Source organism: Myotis lucifugus, unplaced genomic scaffold (genome assembly GCF_000147115.1).
Source record: "Myotis lucifugus unplaced genomic scaffold, Myoluc2.0 scaffold_130, whole genome shotgun sequence".
Classification (NCBI taxonomy): domain Eukaryota; kingdom Metazoa; phylum Chordata; class Mammalia; order Chiroptera; family Vespertilionidae; genus Myotis; species Myotis lucifugus.
Window position 1 is genome coordinate 1678793 of NW_005871178.1, and position 22831 is coordinate 1701623.

Below are 22831 nucleotides of genomic sequence, written 5' to 3' on the forward strand. Positions count from 1 at the left end.
AGGACAAATTTATGCAGTATGTTGTTTTGGATGTGCTTCAAGAAAAAGAAAATGAATCACATTTCAAAATAAATCCCTTTCAATAGTAAATAAAACCATTTATAATTGTTAAGCTCATTAGTCAGCCAAGAACAATACCAGTCTCTTTGTAAAAATGTCTTTATTATGTCAAACTCTTCATTGCCTTTCTCATATAAGAGGATTCCTTACACATTTGGTTGGCACCAAAGATTTCAAATCTTAGTACTAAGAATTGTCAAAAATTGCTTCAAGATGGCTGTAAGAGATCTACAAGAGATACGAGATTATAAAGATGGGATATTAGAATATCTTCTTTAACATGGGAAATATTAGAGGCTGCTATGTGGCTGACCAAAAGTGAACCAGGAGAGGGATCACATTGAAGCAGCTATTAATAAAAGGCCAGAAGGGACATAAAACATCCAGAGAAACAACTCATTCAATATTTCTGAACCAGTAAAACTGTAGGGAATTGAAGGGATTGAAGAAAGATAAATAAAAAAGATGAGAGAGCACAGGGTGGGTATGCCAGAAGGGAAGATGCAAGACAAGAAAAAGCATAAAGGAAAAACTAATTTCCTCCACAGGCATGGGTTATGGAGATGGGAACCATAAACCTAAAATGGTGATTTTCAGTCTTGGTTAAAAGTTAAAGTGGGTTATATGTCACAATGCTATTTAATAAATCTTGCCAAGTAGGAATCCTACAAACATTTTGAATGCTCAAAGCAATTTGAAGATAAGGGTATTTATACTTAATGATTACAAAATTACATTGAACAAAGCGTATGGTTAAGCAACAGGACGGGTTGGAAAAATAACGTTAGTTAAATTCTGTCCCATTGGGCTGGCTTACTGGGAAAGAACAAGAAGTTTCCCTATATTTTTAACATTAATTTACAGAGTTCTTCCTAGGAAAGTCAGTAACTACAAAATTCCTGTTTAACCTTATAGGAAGGGTAGTCATTCCACTTGAAAGAATGAGATGAATGTGAACTGTTGGAAAACAGAGTATTGTTCATTTAAATGACAGACTTTGTTTTATGTAAAAAATGGGATTTGTTTGATTGCATTGTAAATTCACCCCTGGCCCAGTGTTAGTTGATTCTCTCACTTATAAACTATGCAGCTTCTTCTGTTTTTCACAAACAGGTTTTTGAATATGCTTTTCTCATAGTAGACTACAGTATAAGTAAACAAATGAGGCTTCCAGCACATTCAAATCAAATAAACATCACAAAGCCTGACTCCTCAACAGGGCTAGAGTTAAACATGACACTCAAACTTTATAGGAATTATTTACTAAAACTGTATGATTGCTATGGGCAACTAAAAGTTGTTAGGAAAGTGTAACTATTATTGCTACACTTGGACTTCAAGTAGAATCATATGAAGGCTGATGTAGGTCCTGGCTCACTCTGCACTTCTGACCATATGAAAACCAGGGAATCAACTGGGAGTGAGTTTGTTCAATAAATCATCCTTTAGGGCCTGTTATCTATCTCTTCCCAAAATACCTGACTAGCATCAAAGAGTGGAAGCTACTTGAAAGAGGTAAAGAATGCTTCCAAAGGCAAGAGGGGAAGTGTTTCTGGGAGCAGGGATGTAACTCAGGACATATTTAGTTTAGAATGATTTCTCAATGACAAGTTCGATGGATATTACAAAAAATATATAAACCTATGTATGTAAGTCAAAAGGAACAAAGTAACAACTACCTCCTACAAGTGAAGAACATTTTTTAAATCATGATTAATAAAGTCTTAAACATTATTTCCCTTGGGGTCCAGCAGGACTGACAAATACTAAGATTCTACTAAGCTAAGTAATTTCTGGAAGGAATTTACTAAATCACACTCTGGTGAGCAGAAAGAGCAAATGAGCTAGGTATACCAACCTTACTGCATATACTATAAGTCATACTCTTAATAAAGACATAAATTCTCACTAAAAGGCTTTCTACTTTAGAGAGCTTTACATTTCATACATGAATTAAAACAAAATTAGTTACTTGTACCAACTTATTAGTCACCTAAATCGCTAAAATACATGAAAGGCACTCATATTACTATCATAGCAAGGGCCAAGTTAATTTAAGCAAACTGTTGGTGTATCGCCTACTTTTTAGCAATATCACATTTTATTTATTCGAATATTTTAATAATATGTTACATATAAATACCGTTTCATGAGATTCAAACAATGAAGAAATAATCATAATACAATGTGATTGCTTCCTGCTTTATACTCACACCCACTTCTTGCTATTCCCCTTCTAGGAGATAATGACTAACCATAGGATGACATGCATTCCTCCAATCCCCTACCAAGAACTTCACTTTTATATGTATATACTAGGTATGTTTCTGTACTAACCAGGAGAGTTAACAGTAACTGCAACAACAGACACTTCCAAATCTCAGTACTTCAACTGCGAAGCTACCTATCTAACAGGGCTGTAGGGGGCCTTGTTCTACATGGTCACTTAGAGATCCTGGTTAACAAAGGCTCTACAATTTCCGAATTGTATCACCATTGATGTAGCCTTGTAGGAGCTGAGAGATTGTAGAGGTGGCATAATAGCTCCAAAAAGCCTTGGCTCACAAATAATACATGTCACTTTTGCTCACAATCTACTACTCAAAATATGCCACAAGGCCCAATCTAAATATAGAAGAAAATACACAGGTGAACATTTTATGACTCTGATACAATATCTTTTTGTTGAATAGTACATATATGAACCACGCAAGCTATAATGTGTTTTCTTACTACTTGCTTGATTTCACTTAGTAATACATCTTGAAGTTCTTTCTGCATATACATGCTTGCACAACTATTTTTATTCGTTTCATACTATGTCACAGTATAGATGAAACATTTAATCATCCCACTATTGATGAACATTCAGGATACTTTTTTCTGTTATAAAAAAGTGCTATAAAGAAGGAACACATCAAACATGCTATGGGGTTGATCTTCTCCATATGTTTACTAGCCATTTGTTCTTCATGTTTTGTGAATAGCCTATTATTATCCTTTGTCCACTTATCAATTACATTGTTTGTCTTCCCTTAATGATTTACAGGACCTTGTTAAACATGATAACATTTTTACCCCAATGTATTTAATGTATTTTTCCTTTACCTGTCTTTATGGTATTTATTAACTATTACTTGGCAAACTATATCAACTTTTTTCCTATATGCTTTCTGGTGTTTTATTGTCTACATAAGATGTTCTCTCCTTTCTAAGGTTATGAAAAAATATTATCCTGTTTTTGTTTATTTTGGCTTTGTAGTTTTAAAACTGATTAGCTCTATATTCTAGTTTGGGTAGTAAGATAAAGATACACATTTAGATTTTTTTCTAAACAGATACCCAATTTTCCTCAACACCATTTATTACACTATCCATTTTTTTATTTGAAATATGTTAATCATGAACTAAGTTCTCATTTATACATGCATCTGCTTATTTACTCTTGGTCTGTTATCACTTTTTATTAGCATAGCTTTGTAGTATCTTCTGAGATTAGGTAGAACAATTCCTTCCTCCACTGCTAATCTATTTTGTCTACTTTTCTTGACTATTCTTTTCCATGAACTTCAGAATCAGCTTTTCAACTTTCAAAAAAACCCCTGCTGTATTATTTTACTTAAATTATATTGAAATTATGCATTTGTTTGGAAAAAGAAATGGATTCTGTTTAATACTGAGTCTTCCCACCCATAAATATAGTAGTCTTTCATACGTGACTTATTTGCTTTACCCTAGTTCACTGGCTGTGCATGAGGTTTAATGAAGATTGGTGCTAGATATCAAAGTGATGTGATACTAAAAATTCCCCCACCCACAGATTCCAAACCCTCATCCCTGTAACCTCTGAATATGATCTCTCCTGAGGTTATGTCATGTTACATGGCACAGTTGAGTTCTAAACAGAGTAGTAGTGATCTAGCCTCCTGAGACCTTAAAAGTGGAATGCTTCTCTGGCTGGTGGCAGAAGAGGAAGTCAGAGACTTAAAGGCCTCAACACATCATTGCTGCTCTGCAGAGGAGGGGCCACATGAGAAGTAACTAGGAGCAGAGAGCAGACCCCAGCTGACAGCCAGCAAGAAAACACAGACCTCAAGTCCTGCAACTGAAGGAAGGAAAGAAGTCTACCAACAACCTGAATGAGATTGGAAATGAATTCCTGCCTATCACCGCTAGATAAAAGCCCAGACACCTTAATTTCAGAGACCAAACACAGAGAACCCAGCTGAGCTCACTCAGACTTCTGACATACAGAAATTGTGAGCTAATAAACAGGTATTGTTTGAAAACACTAAATTTGTTGTAATTTGTTACACAGTAATAGACAACTAATCCACATAGGCTCCCAGGCAATGGTTACTACCATTCTCCACCACCATGGATTTTCTGGATTCCAGGGAAGAGGAGGAAACACACTCAGAACCACTTTCCTCTTCCTTGCTGTACTCTCACTGATATTCCCTAAGGAAGACTGACAAATATACCAACATAACATTTCAAGTTCTTAGGGAAATAAAAGGCTAAATCTTCTTTAAAATGTTTTCATATTTAATATTCAAGGAAAATTAAAAATATCAAAGGACAAAGAGGAATCTCAGAGTTAATGGGTAAAGTACCTAATAAAAATTGAAGAGTATAATAACTATTATCAAATCTTAGAACACAACATCTGTTTCACAAGATGGCAGGATATATACAATCACCAGGGTTCCATCAGTATTTTAGCTACGTACATACAGTGACTACAATTTTTAAAGGAGACTATTTTGGTAAAATAGTAATTAATCAACAATCTCAATTCCATTAGTATAAACTGTCCCACTGTCTATCTTTTGCCTTTAAGTGAAAATGCATGTTATTACATAATATGTTAAATTTTAAAACTCTTCATACTCTAAGAAATACTGAATTATTCATACTCTGAAATCAGTTTAGAGAAATCCAAACTGATGCATGGGTGAATTATATCATTTTTAAAAAGATAGCTTGAAAGAAAATTTACAGTGGTATTTGATGACAAAACTGAAAATAAAATAAGCTTCACTATGTTTTGTCTCCATGCTTCTGTACTATTTGAATCCTTTTAATAAAATATGTTGCAAGTAGCACTGATGTAAACATTTTAAGACAAAGGAATAAATAAGATAAAGCAAGAAAAAAGTTATGTGGTGAATATGAAAGGTAACTATTTTAATTTCCAGAGATTTGAGAGTAACATACTAAGTTTTAGAAGCTAAAGGAAAAAAAATAGAGAAAAGTAAAAATAGAGAGAAAGAGTAGAAATAATTAAAAAGAAGAAAATAATGTAACATGGACTAATTATCAGCTACTTGTTAAAACAATGGGAAATTATATAAAAATGTACTCGTTCACTGACTGAAATAAATTTTAGAAGTTCATTTTCTAACTTAAAATTGATTTTTAAAATTATTGACCTGTCCAAGAATGGCTCTTCTCAAAACTCCAATTTCTATATGAAATATAAGTAAGAGGATTACAGCATCAGTATCTTTGGAATCAGTATCTTTCTTGAAGCATTGACAGATGGTCCTATCAGGATGATGGACAGGGATCTTATTTCCTTAATTTATTTTGTTGTCTCAGTGGCTTTCAACTCAGTAAACAAACAAAAGGTACTATTAATCTATCAAGGTGTCCCTGCAAGTTGGGGGAACAGGTTTGCAGTCACTGTGACAGTTGTTGGGAAGTTTTTAACTGCCACTTAAAATCTGTTTCCCACCTGCCTGCCAAACTGCCCGGAACCTCACAAAGGAGAATGATTCCTTTGAGCTGATACCTTGCCCTTTCCTAAGCACTGCAGTTTATAATTTAAATCTAATACTTTGTCATCCATTTACATCTTATGCAATTCACTTACCTGCAAAAACAATGCTAGTTCTGATGTAAGGAGAAAGAAAAAAAAATGTTTCATCAGTAAACCCAGGAAGGCAGAAACAATGTCTGTTTCCTTCTTTATCCCTATCACAATGCCTGATACACAGTAAATCCTCAATAAGGACTTGATGAAGGAAAGGAGGCAGGCACAAACTGAAATTCAGCAAATAGCTCTGTGCTGCCAAGGAACAACATGAACAACAACAACAAAATCTCACAGGCAAATGGCACAGCAGGGAAGGAAAAGATAAAGAGAAGAGAACAGTGAAAATTCAGCTCTCATTCTATTCCTAAATAAAGCAGTTTTATTTTCCTTTACTTCATAAATTTCTTATTTAATACCTCCATCTATTTTAAATAAAAAAGTCATTGGAATAATAGAAAAAATTCTACCATGAAAGGGTTGCTTCTATACAATTAAAAAGAGGGGCCTTATAAGCACTGACAATACACTAGGTAACTATTTAGATGAAGAATACTTTACATGAGCAGAAGCAAAATTGTATTCAAGCCAGAGACAAATGACTAAAGACAGGTGTCACAAAAATGGCTAATGACTAATCTGTGGCAAAATTAATAACCAATTAGGTTTACAGACAAGTTTTTTTTATATGACCAAAACATTTTAAGTGATCTCTAGAAAGTTATTCAATGAGTGCATATAGGCTATATGTAGGGTTCAATTCAATATTAATCCAAATTTTAAAATGTTTATAAAGTAAAAAAGTAGTATTAAAATTATTCACTATATATTTTTAATCATTGCTTTTTAGAATCCTAGTACTAATAGAGTCTTTACCTAATAAGTCATCCAAAACAGTCTACAATAAATTGTCTCTTTTTCATTTTTAATTCTGTGAAGATACATGATTTTTTATAAAATGAAACAAAATCTATTAATATGTAATCTGTGAGTCAGACCAGTGCTTGCTCTAGAAATGGGGCAGGGAGAAGAGGGCAGAGATAGACTCGGAAGAGGCACAGGAAACTTTCTAGGGTGATAGAAATGTCCTATATCTCCTTCAAAGTGTGTAGGTTATATATACAAATACAGTCACTTCTCACAGCACAAATAACGTCGTCACTTAAGATCTGTATAGCTCACTTAAATAAACTGTAGCTTCCTAAAACAAAAAGACAAAATAAGCATATAAAGTATTTCTGCTTTTTTCTATTATAAAATAGACATATAGAATGCAATTAATTTCAAATTGATACTTTATTTTAAATGTCCATATTAATGTAATTGGTGTGTGTGTGTGTGTGTGTGTGTGTGTGTTTATTTTAGGGGGGGTAAATTTTCCCCCCAGAAAAGTGAGGCAGTAAGTTACTAAGTTTCTCATAATGATATGTGGCCACACTGGTGTGGTAAAACATCTTGGCCGTAGGAATAATGGCCAAGAACATAATTAAAGATTCTTCAAATTATTATGTTTTAATAACAAAATGAATCCTTTTTAATGAAGCCAAATCATTACTGAATTATTTTACTCTGCTTAAGGAAAAAACTGGTTAGAGACAAAGTCATTCAATTTATTGCTATTGTATAAATATCACTGAAATGGGATATTATTAGTTCCTAACAAGGGTGAGTCATCTAAACACCAGTTGCCTGTTTACAATGCTAGCAATACAGTACTCTTTCTTTTTGCCACTGGAGTTAATGAGATAAAGTAAATGAATTAAGATACTTACAAAAGATTACAACCAATTCAATTTCTTTATTAGCACAGTTAATTCCAATAGTTTAATTTAACTTTATAGTAGAGCAAAGTACTTAGAATTAAATTAGTGTTTCCACTTAGGTCTAAAATACAGTATAATAACTATCAAATAATTGATAGAGATATGCTGTGACTTTCGGGACAATTTTAGTAATTTGTATAACTAAAGTAATTTAAATTACTATTAAATGGTAATCAATTATTAATAAACTATGAAGTTTTACATGTGACCAGAAATTTAAATAATATAAGACTTCAATAAATGTATTATCTTGAAAAAGCAGTTATGGAAAATAGACTCATCAACTTAAGTAAGATGAACAGAAGCTGGAGAAAGTCCAGCAATGAGTAATATAAACTTCTAAATGATTGGGAAATGACTTAACAAAAAAAGCTGAAAATAATTTGTGGTAGTAGGGAAAAGAAGACTGGGATGAGAATTAATAACAGTCTTTATTTAACTAGATGAAGTAATATTAAACAGACCTTCAATATTCTCTGCCCATTGAGAAAAGGATCTAAGAAGATAAACTCAAGCAGGAAATATAAGAGCCATAAGTAGGTATCAAGAAAAATTTCCTTTGCTATTTCAAGACTTTATAGCCTAATAACAAAGATGGCTATAAAATCCTATCCCTGAAAAAGTCAATAGAAATGACCACAAAATCATTCTTCTAACACATGTGTAGCATATGTAGCAAACATTGTGTATACTATGTCCATATATGCTCACTCTTACCACTTCTGGTCTAGTTTCAAACTACAGTACCTCTTTGTTTAAGAGAGTTCTCAGATGCTTAGCATCCTATATGCCCACCTGAACACCCACCAGAAATACCAGGAATTACTTCTGATGTGAGGAGCCCGCGGCCAATGACTGAATACCATAGGCTTCCTCTCCCCGCAAGTGGGATAACTCTGAGATGCAGCATAACACTAGATCCCAGATTGCCCAAATGTGATCCATATCCAATTAACCACAGATGGAGCTTTTATAATAATAAAATCTGTAGTGGATAAAATCCCTTCAATGTCTTATTGCCATTTACAAGAATCATTTCCCAAATAAATTACTTGCACTAAAATCTTTGTATCAAGTTTGCTTCTTTAGTACCCAAACTAATGCACACATATACCATTTCAATGTACCATCTGCCTTTTAATATATTCTATAATTTCTTGGAATGGTTTCCAATTTTTAAATTTCTTGAAAAACATTTATAACACAACAAATAATGAAAAATTAGTATCTTCCACCTTTCATTATTACAATACACTAAAAATAAATAACATCAGAACAGTTATTTAATACTAGCCAGCTATTGTTGCCTGTTATTGCTTAGTCTGAATCCTGCTCTTTTGTTTTTAGTGTGTATGTGGGAGTGGGGGAAGCTTAGTGGGGGAAGTATTTGAGAGGTGTTGCATATATGCTCTACCAAATTGATCTTGTTGATTACTTCAAGTGAGTGACAGAGAATGGAAGAGGGAATAATTTCCTTACTTTGTGATTTAATGTTTTCTTAAAGCTCTTTTCCAAAACAACCTAGAGTCCATCTTATCAACTTAAAATAATTTCACATCCCACACTTCAGAAATTATTAAGCTACAAAACAGATAACCTCGAGAAAACTAACAATCTTTTCCAGAAAATAATTATTAAAGATCTCTCATGATTCTTTGATCCCTATGATTAAATAGTAAGTTAGGAATTCTAGTCCTAATTTTCTGTGTGGCTGTGGCCAACTCACTTTATTTTTCTGGGTCTCAGTTTCCTCAATCTTAAAATAAGAAAGTCAAAATAGATCCATGTTTCTCTTCTGTTCTCCTCCTCATCACTTCAGGAATAAAGAAGAGGGGCGAAAGTGAAGCTATAGGTTTACCAATCCCATTCCTTCAAAGCAGTTCTAGAAATAACAGTTTTACAAATAGACCTGTCTAGTAGAAAGAGGAAGAGAGGGAGGGAGAGAAGAAGGAAGGGAAAGACAAAGAGTGGGAGGGAGGGAGAAGTAAGGAATAGGTAGAGAGGAAAGGGAGCAGGGGAGGGTAAAGATCAGGAGGAGAGAAAAAAAGAAAAGAAATGGACTTAAAAAAAACAGGTAGCCCCTTGTACTTGCTAGGATGACTACTATCAAAAAAAAGAAAATAACAAGTGATGATGAGGATGTGGATAAATTGGAACCCTTGTGCACTGTTGGTAGGAATGTAAAGTGGTGCAGTGACTATGAAAAAGTATGGCAGTTCCTCAAAAAATTAAAAATAGAAATACCATATTATCCAAAGCAATTCCAATTCTGGGCATATATCCAAAAGAATTGAAAACAGGGTCTCAAAGAGATACTTGTACACACCTATGTTCATATCAACACTACTCACAATAGTCCAAAGGTTAAAGCAACTCAGGTAAAAATAAAGGTTAACAAGAAAAACAACCATGGGATCAGATGATATTTAAGATCTCTTTCAGCTTCAGAGTCTTTGAATTAACACTGACAACTATGTAATGTATCAAGGTAATGATACAAGGTTCACGAACAAAATTAGAACAAAAAAGTTATTTATCCCATAAATACTATTCACAGTATTTGCAGCATATGTATCCTAACCATTAATATATATAATCCAAGGAATGAGTTTCAGTGACTAATACATTTTCATGATCTCTATAGAGATTCATTAAAATATTACCTAAATGTTAGAAATCTTATGGCCAAATAGAAAGTTCTGCAGATTTAAGATTACTGTTAATCTCTCTACAAATTTGTTATGTCTCCACCTTGAAGGCCATTAATTCCCAGTCAGAATGAAGGGCAGTTTATTCTGTGTTCCCAGAGCATAACATTATAACTCTCATGGTCACACCTGTGTCAGGATGAGCTGTATACGTCTGCCACGCTACCTTGATTCTGAGTCCCAGTGAGTAGGCCCCTCACCAAGCTGTAGCTTATTCATCTTGTCTAGCTCTGTCCATACACTGAAGAAGAAAAGAATAAATATACGAGGGAAAAGACAGATGTAAAGACACCACAATGGGTCATTTGACTCAACCTCCCACCAGAGGTTCTTGTGCAACATTGTTCTATATCCCTCGCTTCCTAGACCTCTCATCTCCCTGCATAGATTCCCTGATTTTCCTTGAGCTATTCCATGCTTTTCTCTCCCAAAAATATTATCTTCCAGTTTTTCTTGTCAACTCCAAATTTCCTTCAGCACACAGCCCAGAGGTCGTTCCTTGGTAAAGATATTACTGACCCTTATTCCCAAGAACAATCCCATTTCTACACTGAGGCACTTTGTGTCTAATTCTATAACAACTAGAGGCCTAGTGCACGAAATTCATGCACGGGTAGGGTCCCTAGGCCCAGCCAGTCATCAGGCTGATCTGTGGGGCAACTGGCTGGGCCCCCACTGGCACCTGCCTTGGCCTGGTGCTGCCTGCTTGCCGGCCCCGCCCCCCGCTGGTCACTTCCCTCTGTGGGAGGCAACCGGTGGGGCATTCGGGGGGGGCCCCCGCTGGCACCCACCTTGGCTGGCCTGGGGCCTGCAGGCTTGGGACAGCTCCTGCATTGAGCATCTGCCCCCTTGTGGTCAGTGTGCATCATAGCGACTGGTCGTCCACCAGTCATTCTGCTATTCGGTCAATTTGCATATTAGGCTTTTATTATATAGGATATCTATCTCCCTAAAAATTTAGCTTCCTATAGTCAGGTATCATGTAAAATTACCAACATTTAACACAATGTCTGGCATATCTTCTTAAAATATGGTATCCCAAGCAATGATCTAATACTAGATGAGAAAATATTTTTAAATTACTTAACAGAATCATAAAATATGTCTACTCAACTATTTAAATAGTGGAGCTCTTAGTTTTACAAATATTCAGTAGAAATAGTCAACTAAAGGGCTTTCATATTCTATTGGTACAGCAATATTTATTTATTTATTTATTTTAAATATATTTTATTGATTTTTCACTGAGAGGAAGGGAGAGGGATAGAGAGCTAGAAACATTGATGAGAGAGAAAAATTGATTCAGCTGCCTCCTGCACACTCCTCACTGGGGACGTGCCCGCAACCAAGGTACATGCCCTTGACCAGAATCGAACCCGGGATCCTTCAGTCCGCAGGCTGATGCTCTATCCATTGGGCCAAACCGGTTAGGGCAAGCAATATTTATTTTAATTGTAGATCAGCATGTTCCTTTGAAATACCCTACATTTTATATTGTATACTAAAAACTAGCAGTTCTGGTTCTAAAAATAAATATGCTTTTCAAGAGCTAAAATCATTGCCTTTTGTTTTTTTTTACAAAAAGACACTCAACTGGAATTCATTTAAAAATGTAACCCCATCTTTTACTGCCACAGTATTAATTATGAGAACACTGTCCCCTTAGGGAACCAAGCCAATGGGAATCAAATCCCAAGTAAGAGCAAACCAGAGAAAAATATTTTTGATTCTGTTGATTAAATGAGATAATGGTCTCAACTGAAAGGAATTCTATTCATGTTTATGAGACCTAAGATGCTCAGAAAGCAAACCTCTTGACCCTGAACAGAAGGCAAGATACAAGAATGATACGGTTCACTACCTCATGCTTTGCTCTCCAAACTACCGACGGGACGCATTTAAGTTACTATTGATCAAATTTTGATTCAATAATATTCTATTATAGATTCAACATATTATAGGCAATCTTTTTTTTTGCCTTAATTACTACTCATTGCTTCCACCAAAAGAATTCTTCATGGATATATTACTATCACATTTTCTTTCTGGTTATGAAGATATACTACATCACAGGAATATGGCAAACAAAAATGAAGACATAAATGATCCACTGTTAAAGCTGTGGTCTAAGATGAGGGTCTCAGGAGTATTCATATAAAACTTTGACTCCTAAAATCTATTTCCTAAAGGTTGTGGCATAATTTTAAAAATATTCCATGATCTATTGGAGAAGATTCATTTATAATATATCCTTCTTGAAGAATTCCCTTTGCATAGAACCAAACTGACAATTTTGGTTGGATCTCTTTCCCAAACAAAATGTTACTTATCCTTTTGACCACAGGGTATATAATAGACTCACTCCCCAGAATATATTATAACTTATGTGGAAATGCTAAATATGTGATAGATTGACAGAATAAAAAAGAAATAATATAGCCACATAGCTATTCCATTCATTTTGACAATTCAAATTTGAGACAAAGATTCTTTTCCTAAATAGAAATTTATATAAAAACAAAGGTTCTCATATAAATAAAATCTTGAAATGAACTTTTATCACATTAAAAGAGACTTCAATGTCCCAGTTACATACCCAAGACTTTCTAGAAACAGACTGAGTCCCTGGGAAGGAAAATGTAAAGACTATAGTGCAGTATCTGATAATAAAAGAATTAAAACAAAGTTGGCAGATTCTATGAAAAAATATTCCTTTGGACTCAAATAAAATCTCCTCAACTCCAGGGTTCCACACACTTAAAATGTTATGTTTAGAAGAAGCATTATACAGACAACACACTTGCCCACTTTGAAAGAAAAGATGTGGGCCCTTTTCAAGGAAAAGGGGATATAGCAGAGATGTAGAGAGAGGAGGAACCATAATTGAGAGGACAGTCAAAACTGAGAACCGTGAAAGGGAGAAAAAAATCTTGGAACCCTGGTTAAAGGTGGTTTAGGACTTATTCTCAATGTAAGCAGCATTTCTGGAATAACTGAAGCCAAAGAAGAAAACAAAAAATCAAAGTTCTGATGTTTATCTAGGTTCTACTTTACAAAGAATCTAAACTGGCCAGCTATGGGAAAGAATGGAATAATAAGAAGGCATTTCCCACCCTCAACGTGGCTCAGTGGCTGAGCTATGACATGTGAACCAGGAGGTCATGGTTCATTCCTGATCAGGGCACATGCCTGGCTTGTGGGCTCAATCTCCAGTGGGGGACATGCAGTAGGCGGCTGATCCATGATTCTCTCTCATCACTGATGTTTCTATCTCTCTGTTCCTCTCCCTTTCTCTCTGAAATCAATAAAAATATACTTTTTTTAAAAAAAGAAGGCATTTCCATTTTCTGGTTCAGTTCTAGGATAAGCAGGATCAGAAGACCCCTCAGATTTACACATAAAATGACCAGTTTGAAGAATAATGTATAAGAAGCCCTAACAAATCAGTGAAGGCAAGGGAAAGGGAAGGAAGAATTGCTCATTCTGGTCATAGTCTATAAAGGCCCATCAGGCAAAAAAGTCTTCTTGTAAAGATAATAGGATAGGTAATATCAAAATTTTAGTTTCTAATCAAGATACTGAACTTGAGTACTTTTACATTTTTTAGTGAATTGGGAAACAATGCCTGTATTTGGAAGCTGAAATTCTATGGTGTTTTACAAATTAATGAAAAACTGCAAAAAATAGAAATTTTGGTAAACTATTAAATAACTGGACCATGCAAACTTTCCTCACAATTTTCCATTCCTGAATCATTGTCTAAGAAAAGGTGATAAGTTGGTTCTTAAGATGATGGAGAATAAATGAAGAACCTCAGAGTAATTTTAGAATCAACATTTTATTTGGTACTTATTATAAAGTGAAAACCTTTAAGAATATAAAGAAACAGAACTACATATCATGATTTTAAAATGTTCTGGTTTCTCAATATTCCAACACATATAACTTTACAAATCTCAACATTTTAAAAAGTAAGCTGTAGGCTCTCTCTTTACATCAAAGTGATCACAGCAAAGACACAATGAAAAGTTTAATCAACAGAAGTAACTACCTTTGACATCAATGCCATAATTTCAAATCCATTGTGGGTCAGTGACAAAAGCTAAAAGATTTTAAAGATATTCTAGTACAGTTTAAACACTCAAGATGCCATTAGCACATTAACAAAACAAAAATTATAGACAAGTTAGGGTAATAAGAAATTACTATAGCACTAATCTCATCAGTTACAGACCATTTACAACCACAGGGATCACTGGTCTGCATCAAGGAGCTTCAAACATAACACTGTTCTGGTGGGAAAAAAAATTACAAAGGAGAAAGCAATGCTTCTAAATAATCCTGGAAAGACAACTAAATGGCCATCCCCAGACAAATATCATACTAATCCATTATATAAAACACTGTTGACAAAAAGAAAATGAGAGTTCTCAGTTCTTTGCTTGGTATAAGGGGATGTATCACCTGACTTGAGTGTCCAAAAGGAAAAAGATAAATTGAGGAACTGAAAAATACGCCTTTCGAACAAGCCACATGGCATAATACAACGTTTTCCAAAGTGTGGTCTACCTGTACATGATATTTTTTCTGAGGACATGAACAAAATGTATGTATATGCAATCTTTTATTTATGGCTGGTGATACTGGTTTTTTTCTTCTGATGGCAATTTCATTTTTGGTTTTCAATATATGTATCTAACATAAAAAGTGATTTTATTTAAGAAGCAAGCAGATCCCCTTCATCAACTCTATAGCACAGGTGACTGACTTCCACAACTTTGGTACAAGTGTGGTTTATTTTTTATTTAATCTCCGAGGAAGACTAAGCAGAGGTGATGTTGATACCATAGGAAAAGAAGGATTAAGTGAATTAGTACAAGAAACATGCAATTGTTTTCCCCTACTCAGCTCCTATGAGCCAAGCATTCATCCACTATGCAAGAAGTGAGAGAAGTCTTTTTTAAAAATATGACCAGTATAAGAGGGTCCCTAGTTAAAAGGCCCAGAATATAACACTAATATACTGAAGTCAACCATACCTAATCATGCATTCAAACCAGCCTTTTACTCTCAAAATTTTAAATATGAATAAGCATCCAAAGATTATCAGACATCTGAGAAAAGCTTCTAAAATGAATGACAGAGACAAAAAAAGCAGCTTGAATCTGACTATATAACAGAGAAAAAACATCAACTTAAAAAGAAATAAAATATGATGTTATGAAAAGGTACAGGAAATTTTTAAAAAGCTCTTGAAAATTACAACTATGTTAGAAGAAGTGATGAGTTAATCATAAATGAAAACAGTGAAGAAAACCTGCCAGAACTGAAGAACATGAATGTTCCGATTGACTAGGACCGCCAAGGTTCCGGCACAATGTATAAACATACCCACATCAAGACACAACATCATAAATATCAAGAAACTGGGATTTAAGGCATTCCATACACTTTCAGAGAGAAAAATAAATCACAAATGATCAGGAATTAGAATAGTGTTTCACTTTTCCATGGAAATCCTTTCAAAATTCTGAAAAAAAAATTATTTCCAAACCAAAACTCTGTACCCATTGAACTACAAAACAACTGATAAATAAATTCTCTCTCAGATACATAAGAGCTCAAGACATTTACCATTTCTTAGGAAGTTACTGGATGTTGTGCTCAAGCAAATCAAGAAAGAATTTAAGACACTGAGCCAGGGAACAGGAAAGCCAACCTAAGAAAATACCAGGATGATGGCAAAGAAGATCCCAGCTGAGCAACAGGCACTGAATCCAGACTGGAGCAAGTCAAAATGCTCTGAGAGACTTCTTTAAGAAAACACCTGATCATTAAATCCAGCAAGTAGGAAAGGAAGATAAACACAGCTCACTATATGGCTAGATTTATATAGCATTCATATATATAATGGAAATATAAGTATTGAGTAATGGTCTACCAAAATTAAAATATACTATTAGGTTGAAACATATGAAACTGTTGTTTTGTAGATTAAAAATGCATATAGTTAACCTAGTATACTGGGAGCTTAAGGAATGGAAAGTGTGTGTGTGTGTGTGTGTGTGTGTGTGTGTGTGTGTGTGTTAGGGACCAGAAAGAGGGATATGATAAGATAATGCTTTAAACTAAAATACACACAAAAAAGTAAAATAGCCCAGCCGGCGTGGCTCAGTGGTTGAGTGTCGACCTATGAACCAGAAGGTCATGGTTCCATTCCCTATCAGGGCACATGCCGGGTTGCAGGCTTGCTCCCCAGTGGGGACATGCAAAAGGCAGCCAGCCGATCAATGATTTTCCTCTCATCATTGATGTTTCTATTTCTCTCTCCCTCTCCCTTCCTCTCTGAAATCAATAAAAATATATATTTAAAAAAACAGTAAAATAAGTACTATTTTAGAAAACATGGAAGTAAATATCAAAATAATAGGTAGGAAGAGGCAAAAGTAGTTGCCTCTGCGGAGAGGGACAAGGGATTAGAAGGAGATTGAGGACTGTTTATTTGTGTGTTTTTTTAAATAACTTGTTGAACTATTTGACTTTTTAAACTACTATATAAGACCTGTAGTAATTATCTGATGATATCTAAACTCAATAAAAAGATTTTTTAAGAAGAAGAGAGGAAGGGAGGAAGGAAAGAGAGGCAAGGAGAGAGGGGCAGGTATGTGTCTTACAGACATTTCAATGTCTCAAGAGGGCACTTTCTGGGGATAGGAATGTGATGTCCACCACATTACTGTAAGAAATAGACACTTCCACGGCCATTCTTCTTCCACAAATGAGACAAAAATCCAACCAGAGTGAGTGTAATTGTTCAACATTTGCTTAATATTCATAGGTTATCTTTTTAAAATTCTATATAATACTGTCCTAATTGTTCTCCACTTGCTCTTTGGGCAACATGTCATAAGCACCCTTTCCTGAAAAATGTTCAGCATCCAGAAATTAGTGATGACAGCAATAATACCCGAGGTTTTTAAAACACCATTTTGGGTAGACTCATTTTTTAATGGTGAAAAATAAAGACAAGAAAGTTAAGAAACACAATTAATAGATTGAATCATATGAAACTGTTGGTTTTATAGATCACAATTACATATAGTTCAACTAATAATGTAAGTGTAAGAGTGTGTGTGTGTGTGTGTGTGTGTGTGTGTGTGTGTATGATAGAGACCAGAAAGAGGGTGTGCTAAAAACAAAACTTCAGATGTCTATTAATCCTGACTCAAAGAACCTTCTTGATTCTAGCACTCTCCCTGCCACACCAACTTCTATCTTGAGAGAACATAACCTTGAATCCCTCTATCTATCATTTAAGACAAGATATCCCTCTCCCTAACTACTTGTTAATAATTGTAAGAGCAACATTTGCTAAAGATTCTCCTTGATACGAAGAAATTATGAGAAAATCTCAAATTTCAACATACTCTGTGACATAATTTTTCTCACTTATTTTCTTGCCACTCTTTAGAAGAAATGACAGGCCAATGTGTTCACAACCCACATGCAGAACTATTTATTAGCTGGCATGAATAGCATTATTTTGTCAGTATCTTTTCAAAACAAGCCAAGTGTCGAGTATGAATAAGCCCTGTAGTAAACATGTGATGAGGAATTCATTCTCAATTTTTTAAATGGAATGAATCAGACCTCCAGACCTTTAAGATAATTTAATTTTCACTAAAAAGTATTTATCAGTCACCCAGGCACTTTCTAAAATATCACAAAGGCAAAATCTCTGCCTACAAGGTACATCCATCTTCTCCTTTATTAAGTACTGCTGTGAGGCAATTACAGAAAAACATGATTGCTGACATTTCAATATGAAAAAAATAGGAAGTTGTGATAAAGAACAGCAAGGGGAGAAGAGGAGACTAAAATCTCCTTAGGGTGGTCAAGTCAGAAACAAATGTTCTCTTTAAGATTTAAGAGGCTCTTTCAGAATAGGAATTATAGTTTGAGTATTTACTGTGGTATCCCTACAGTCTAGCAAAAAAGAATCTAGAATATCCAGGAAGTGCTCAAGAAACATGTGCTGAATTAACCCATGAACTGAACTAGGCCTATCTTAGCACCCACTGTGCCAGAAAGGACAACCCAAATCATTTTTGAACACAGTCATGTTGAAGGGTCTGCACAATGAAAGGCACAGCATCTGCTCTGACAACAGCAGCTCCTTACCTGTTGCTGTACTGGTACTTGCTGTACCACCTGTGTAGGCACTGCTGCTTGACTAGCCACAGATGTCTGTAAAGTCACTGTCGAACCTGTGTCCGACCCAGTCTCTGATGTCTGCATGATGGTCTCTGAAATATATTAAAATAGAAATAAAGTTTAAAACGCTCTCTTTGCATGACTAGAAGCATTACATTTGCTAGCAGCATTACTGAGACTAACTTTCAACTCTCTGAAAACTTCTTACCCTAACATACTATCATGATAGTCCATGCATACTTATAGTTATTTTGACCACTTTTTAAATACAGAAAATTACTAATCCTAGTACCTTCCTTAGTTAGGGCTCATCTGTTATAAAGTGTTTCAACTATTTATAAACTATAGCCCAAAATTATGTCAAGATACTCAATATTCAATTCTCAATTCTCAGAACATAAACCTTAACTGTATGCAAATATGTTACAAACCATACTTTCTAAACCCTTTGATAGATTATTAGGATGTCACCAGAGGTGTACAATTTAGGAAAAACTACTTATAAGGTCCTTCCCAACTTTTAAACTTGCTATTCACTGATCTAAAAAAAATTAGTATATATCCAAAAACCAACTGATATACCCTAAACTTAGCCGAAGCACCAACCTAACTAATTTTCTCATCCTGTGATATGATATGGTACTAAAACCAAAGTTTAATTATATACAAACATCAATTTGAAAGACAGGTAAGACAACTATTACATAAATGAGATTTGTAAACAAAGACCTGAAATATTATCTTTGTCATTCACGATTCAAAACAGCACATTTTTCAGTTCTCACATGTCTGACCTACTAACACAGGATTAAATTTTACAGCATGTATGCTAACAAGTGTGGTTTCTCAGACTTCCTGGCCTTGGCATTCCCTTGTGCTACTTATATAGACAAAAGATTAAATATTCATTTCTTTGCTATTGAGCAGGAACAAAAATTCTAATTTTCTTTCCGGGGAGTGGGGGGAAGGGGGAGACAAACAATATTTAATTGGTAGCCTAAGAAAAATACTGCATTATGGTTTAAATCTGTGAACAATATGGTGAACATTAATTTTCCCTAAGAAAATTCTGAAAGCATATTCAGTTCTTTCAAGTAGAAAATTAACCCCTCTCAGCATCTTTTGTTACAGCATGACCTCTTCCAAATTTCCCCCCAAACCTTTTCTATCATCTCATTCAGTTTTACAAATGGACCTCTGAAGACATCTAATCTACTCTTCTTATTTTATAAATGAGGAAACCAAAACCCAAAGAGGTTAACAGATTCATTCAGGTGACAGGAATAGATGTGGGATTAGGCCTCTTTACTTTGAATCTGTGCTTGCTTTTCTTTCTAGACCTTGACATTGGCATCACTTCAGGTAATTATTCTTATTCTTTTGTTAGTCAAAACCCTAAAGCAGCACAATAAACCTTAGCACATACAAAAGATATAGCAGCAACAGCTAACACTCACTGCATGTTTAACATATGCTAAGGAATCTTCTAAATGCTTTACATGTTAATTCTTAAATAAATTAACCCATGTAACAACCCAATATTGCTGGTATGACTATAATCTCCATTTACAGATGAGGAACCTCAGCACAGAGTGAAGGTGCCTAGGAACTTCAACAGAAGGAATGATAGAGACTATGGCTACCACCCCATTTATTTGCAACATCTAATGTTCAGCTCCAAAAAAAGAAGCTAAAAATTCAAAATCCAGCATCCTTGGATTCGTTCCATACTTATAGGCTATCTATGCCATTTGTGCTACAGCAGAGGAGCTATTAGTGAGAGTAAAGTGATGTCTTTCTGTAGGGAATGAGGAATGAACCAGATGTTAGATATTATCTTTAGTCCCACCTCCCAAATGCAAGACAGGCTGTGGCCTTTGTCAGAGCAGTATACAAAAGAGGAAGACAGGGGTGTCAATTATGGCTTCTTCCTTAAACTGCTCAATCAAGGATGGATGAGTTTCTTACAGTAAAGTACTCTCATTAAAATTCCCTCCTATTTCTACCAATGCTGGCTGGGAGCTTAATCTAGGTTCTCTCATGTGTCTGTACTACGTTGTATTAGACCAGCCTACACAGCCATTTTTGGTATATGACCCATACTTTGACATCCAATATTTTAGACCAAACATAAGAATCCTATATAATAAAAGGCTAATATGCAAAGTGTCCCCTCAAACCGGGAGTTCAACTGGGAGTGTGACCAGGGGGTGGGGCTAGCAGCCAACTGCCTGCGGACCCAACCCCCCGGCTGGCCCCACCCCTGATAGGCCCATCTCACTCTGATTGGGGCGGGCCAGCCGGCCAACCCCCGAGCCAGCCGGGCCTGATAGGCCCCAATTAGGGCTGCCTGGCTGGACCCTACCTATGCATGAATTCATGCAACAGGCCTCTAGTAAGAATATAAAGAATGGAGGCCTCTTTAAAAATTAAAACGTACTTTTAAAGCAATTCTTAAGGGTTCTTAATAAAGCACCATGGAGAGCTTATCTTATCTAACAAAAGCCCAGTGATCAAATGGCAGAATGACCAGAACGACCACTACAACCAGTAAGTATGATGCGCACTGACCACCAAGGGGCAGACCCTCAATGCAGGAGCTGCCCCCTGGTGGTCAGTGTGCTACCACAGTGGGAGTGCTGCTCAGTTGACCAGGATGAGCAGCTGCTCCCATTGCGAACCCCGGGCGAACAGGCAGGAACCTCCTCGCCCCAAGCTCCTCTTCTTCCTCACTCCCTGCCACCTCCTCTGGATGCCTACAGGCTACACAGCACTGCCGCGGGCTCAGAGTTGACCCCGAAGGCTGGGAGGCGGGTTTGTGGCTGCTGCCGGACTGAGGCCTACTCCGCTGCCTCTCAGTGCTATTATCCCTGAGCCCGGCCCCAACCGGGTCCCCTGGAGAGGTGAGTGCTCCGACTCAATTGAAGATGCTGGACCAGGGAGCAGCTGCTCAGAGGGCAGGTCCACAGCTGCTTGGCTGACCGGGATGAGCTGCGCTCCCACAGTGGACCGAACCCCACAGGCCATGCCCCCCACCAATGCATGAATCCCATGCACCGGGCCTCTAGTCACAAGATAAAAGGCATAGATTTGGAAATCAGCATCCTATGGACTATATTAGACTCCATAAGTAGGCTTTTACTCAGAGTTACTACAAGTTAAAATTCTTAATTGCCAACATTTAAAAATCAGAAAACTTTGCATTAAAAACCAAATTTCCAGATTCTCTTGAAAAATCTGAAAATGTAGAAAAGGAAAAACCTATATTATATGTCTTATAGGCAAATTATTTAAATGGTGCAACTCATTCACTTGCCTGGCCTTGATAGCATTTGAGTTCATGACACCTTTTGGGGTGACCTGAAACTTAGTCCTACAAATCCAGACTGAAAATTACTTTCTGGGTTTAAGACAAAATTGATAACATTTATACTGGTTTACTTCTTTTGTACAAAAGAGAAATACTCACACTTTGGCCACTTTACTAATAGAAATGTGTTACTAAATGATTGGAACTATAATTTTCCTGATTTTACATATGAGTCAACTGAGGCCTCAGAGATGGTAAGTCACTTAACCAAAGTCAAACAAATGGAAGTAAAAAGGAGGGTTTGGACATAACACTAAAGCTCATTCACTAAACTACTGGACCAAGATGGAGTTTTATAATAGACATTGCACAGATAGAAGTGAAGCAAGCAAGCTGGTGAACTTTTAGAGTGAAAAAGGGTAAGGACCCCAACTGTTCAATAGAAGCAACCTTTACTGAACGGAGTGGGAAAATAAGAGGGATAGAAAATGAAGTCATATGTAACTTAGAGCGTCACAGAGAACTTTCCATCCAGCCTTTGGATCTAAGTATACACCACATCAAAACTGTTGTATAATCCACAACAACCAAATAATTGTCCCAGATCATCTTCTGTTTACTCTCAGGTTACTGATCATCCTCTAATCTTCTTGGCTCCTGGATTATAGAGTCATGCTAATTGACAAACTTGACTCTGAGTTCTGTCTTCATTTTTCCTTAATAGACCAACTTCATTATCTTCTGATTTCATTGTCTTCCTCGACACTAAGAAAGAGGCTCTTTTTGCCTAGGCCTCATGCGTTGAGAAGGTCTCAATCACATCCCTTCCAGAGATTGCCTCAAAAAGTCCTACCATAATTAGTTCTCTCATTTAACAAGTCTTTTCCAGGTACCACAC

The 22831-nt window shown here is 35.8% G+C and overlaps 1 protein-coding gene across 1 annotated transcript in view; it reads right to left on the reverse strand.

The window, feature by feature from the left end:
* The window catches only part of RFX3 (regulatory factor X3), a 234089-nt gene that overhangs the window by 120143 nt on the left and 91115 nt on the right, over positions 1-22831 (reverse strand). The window contains exon 5 of the mRNA XM_023758439.1: positions 18591-18715. Within this exon, the coding sequence (XP_023614207.1) occupies positions 18591-18715 (125 nt within the window). The remainder of the gene's footprint in view (positions 1-18590; positions 18716-22831) is intronic.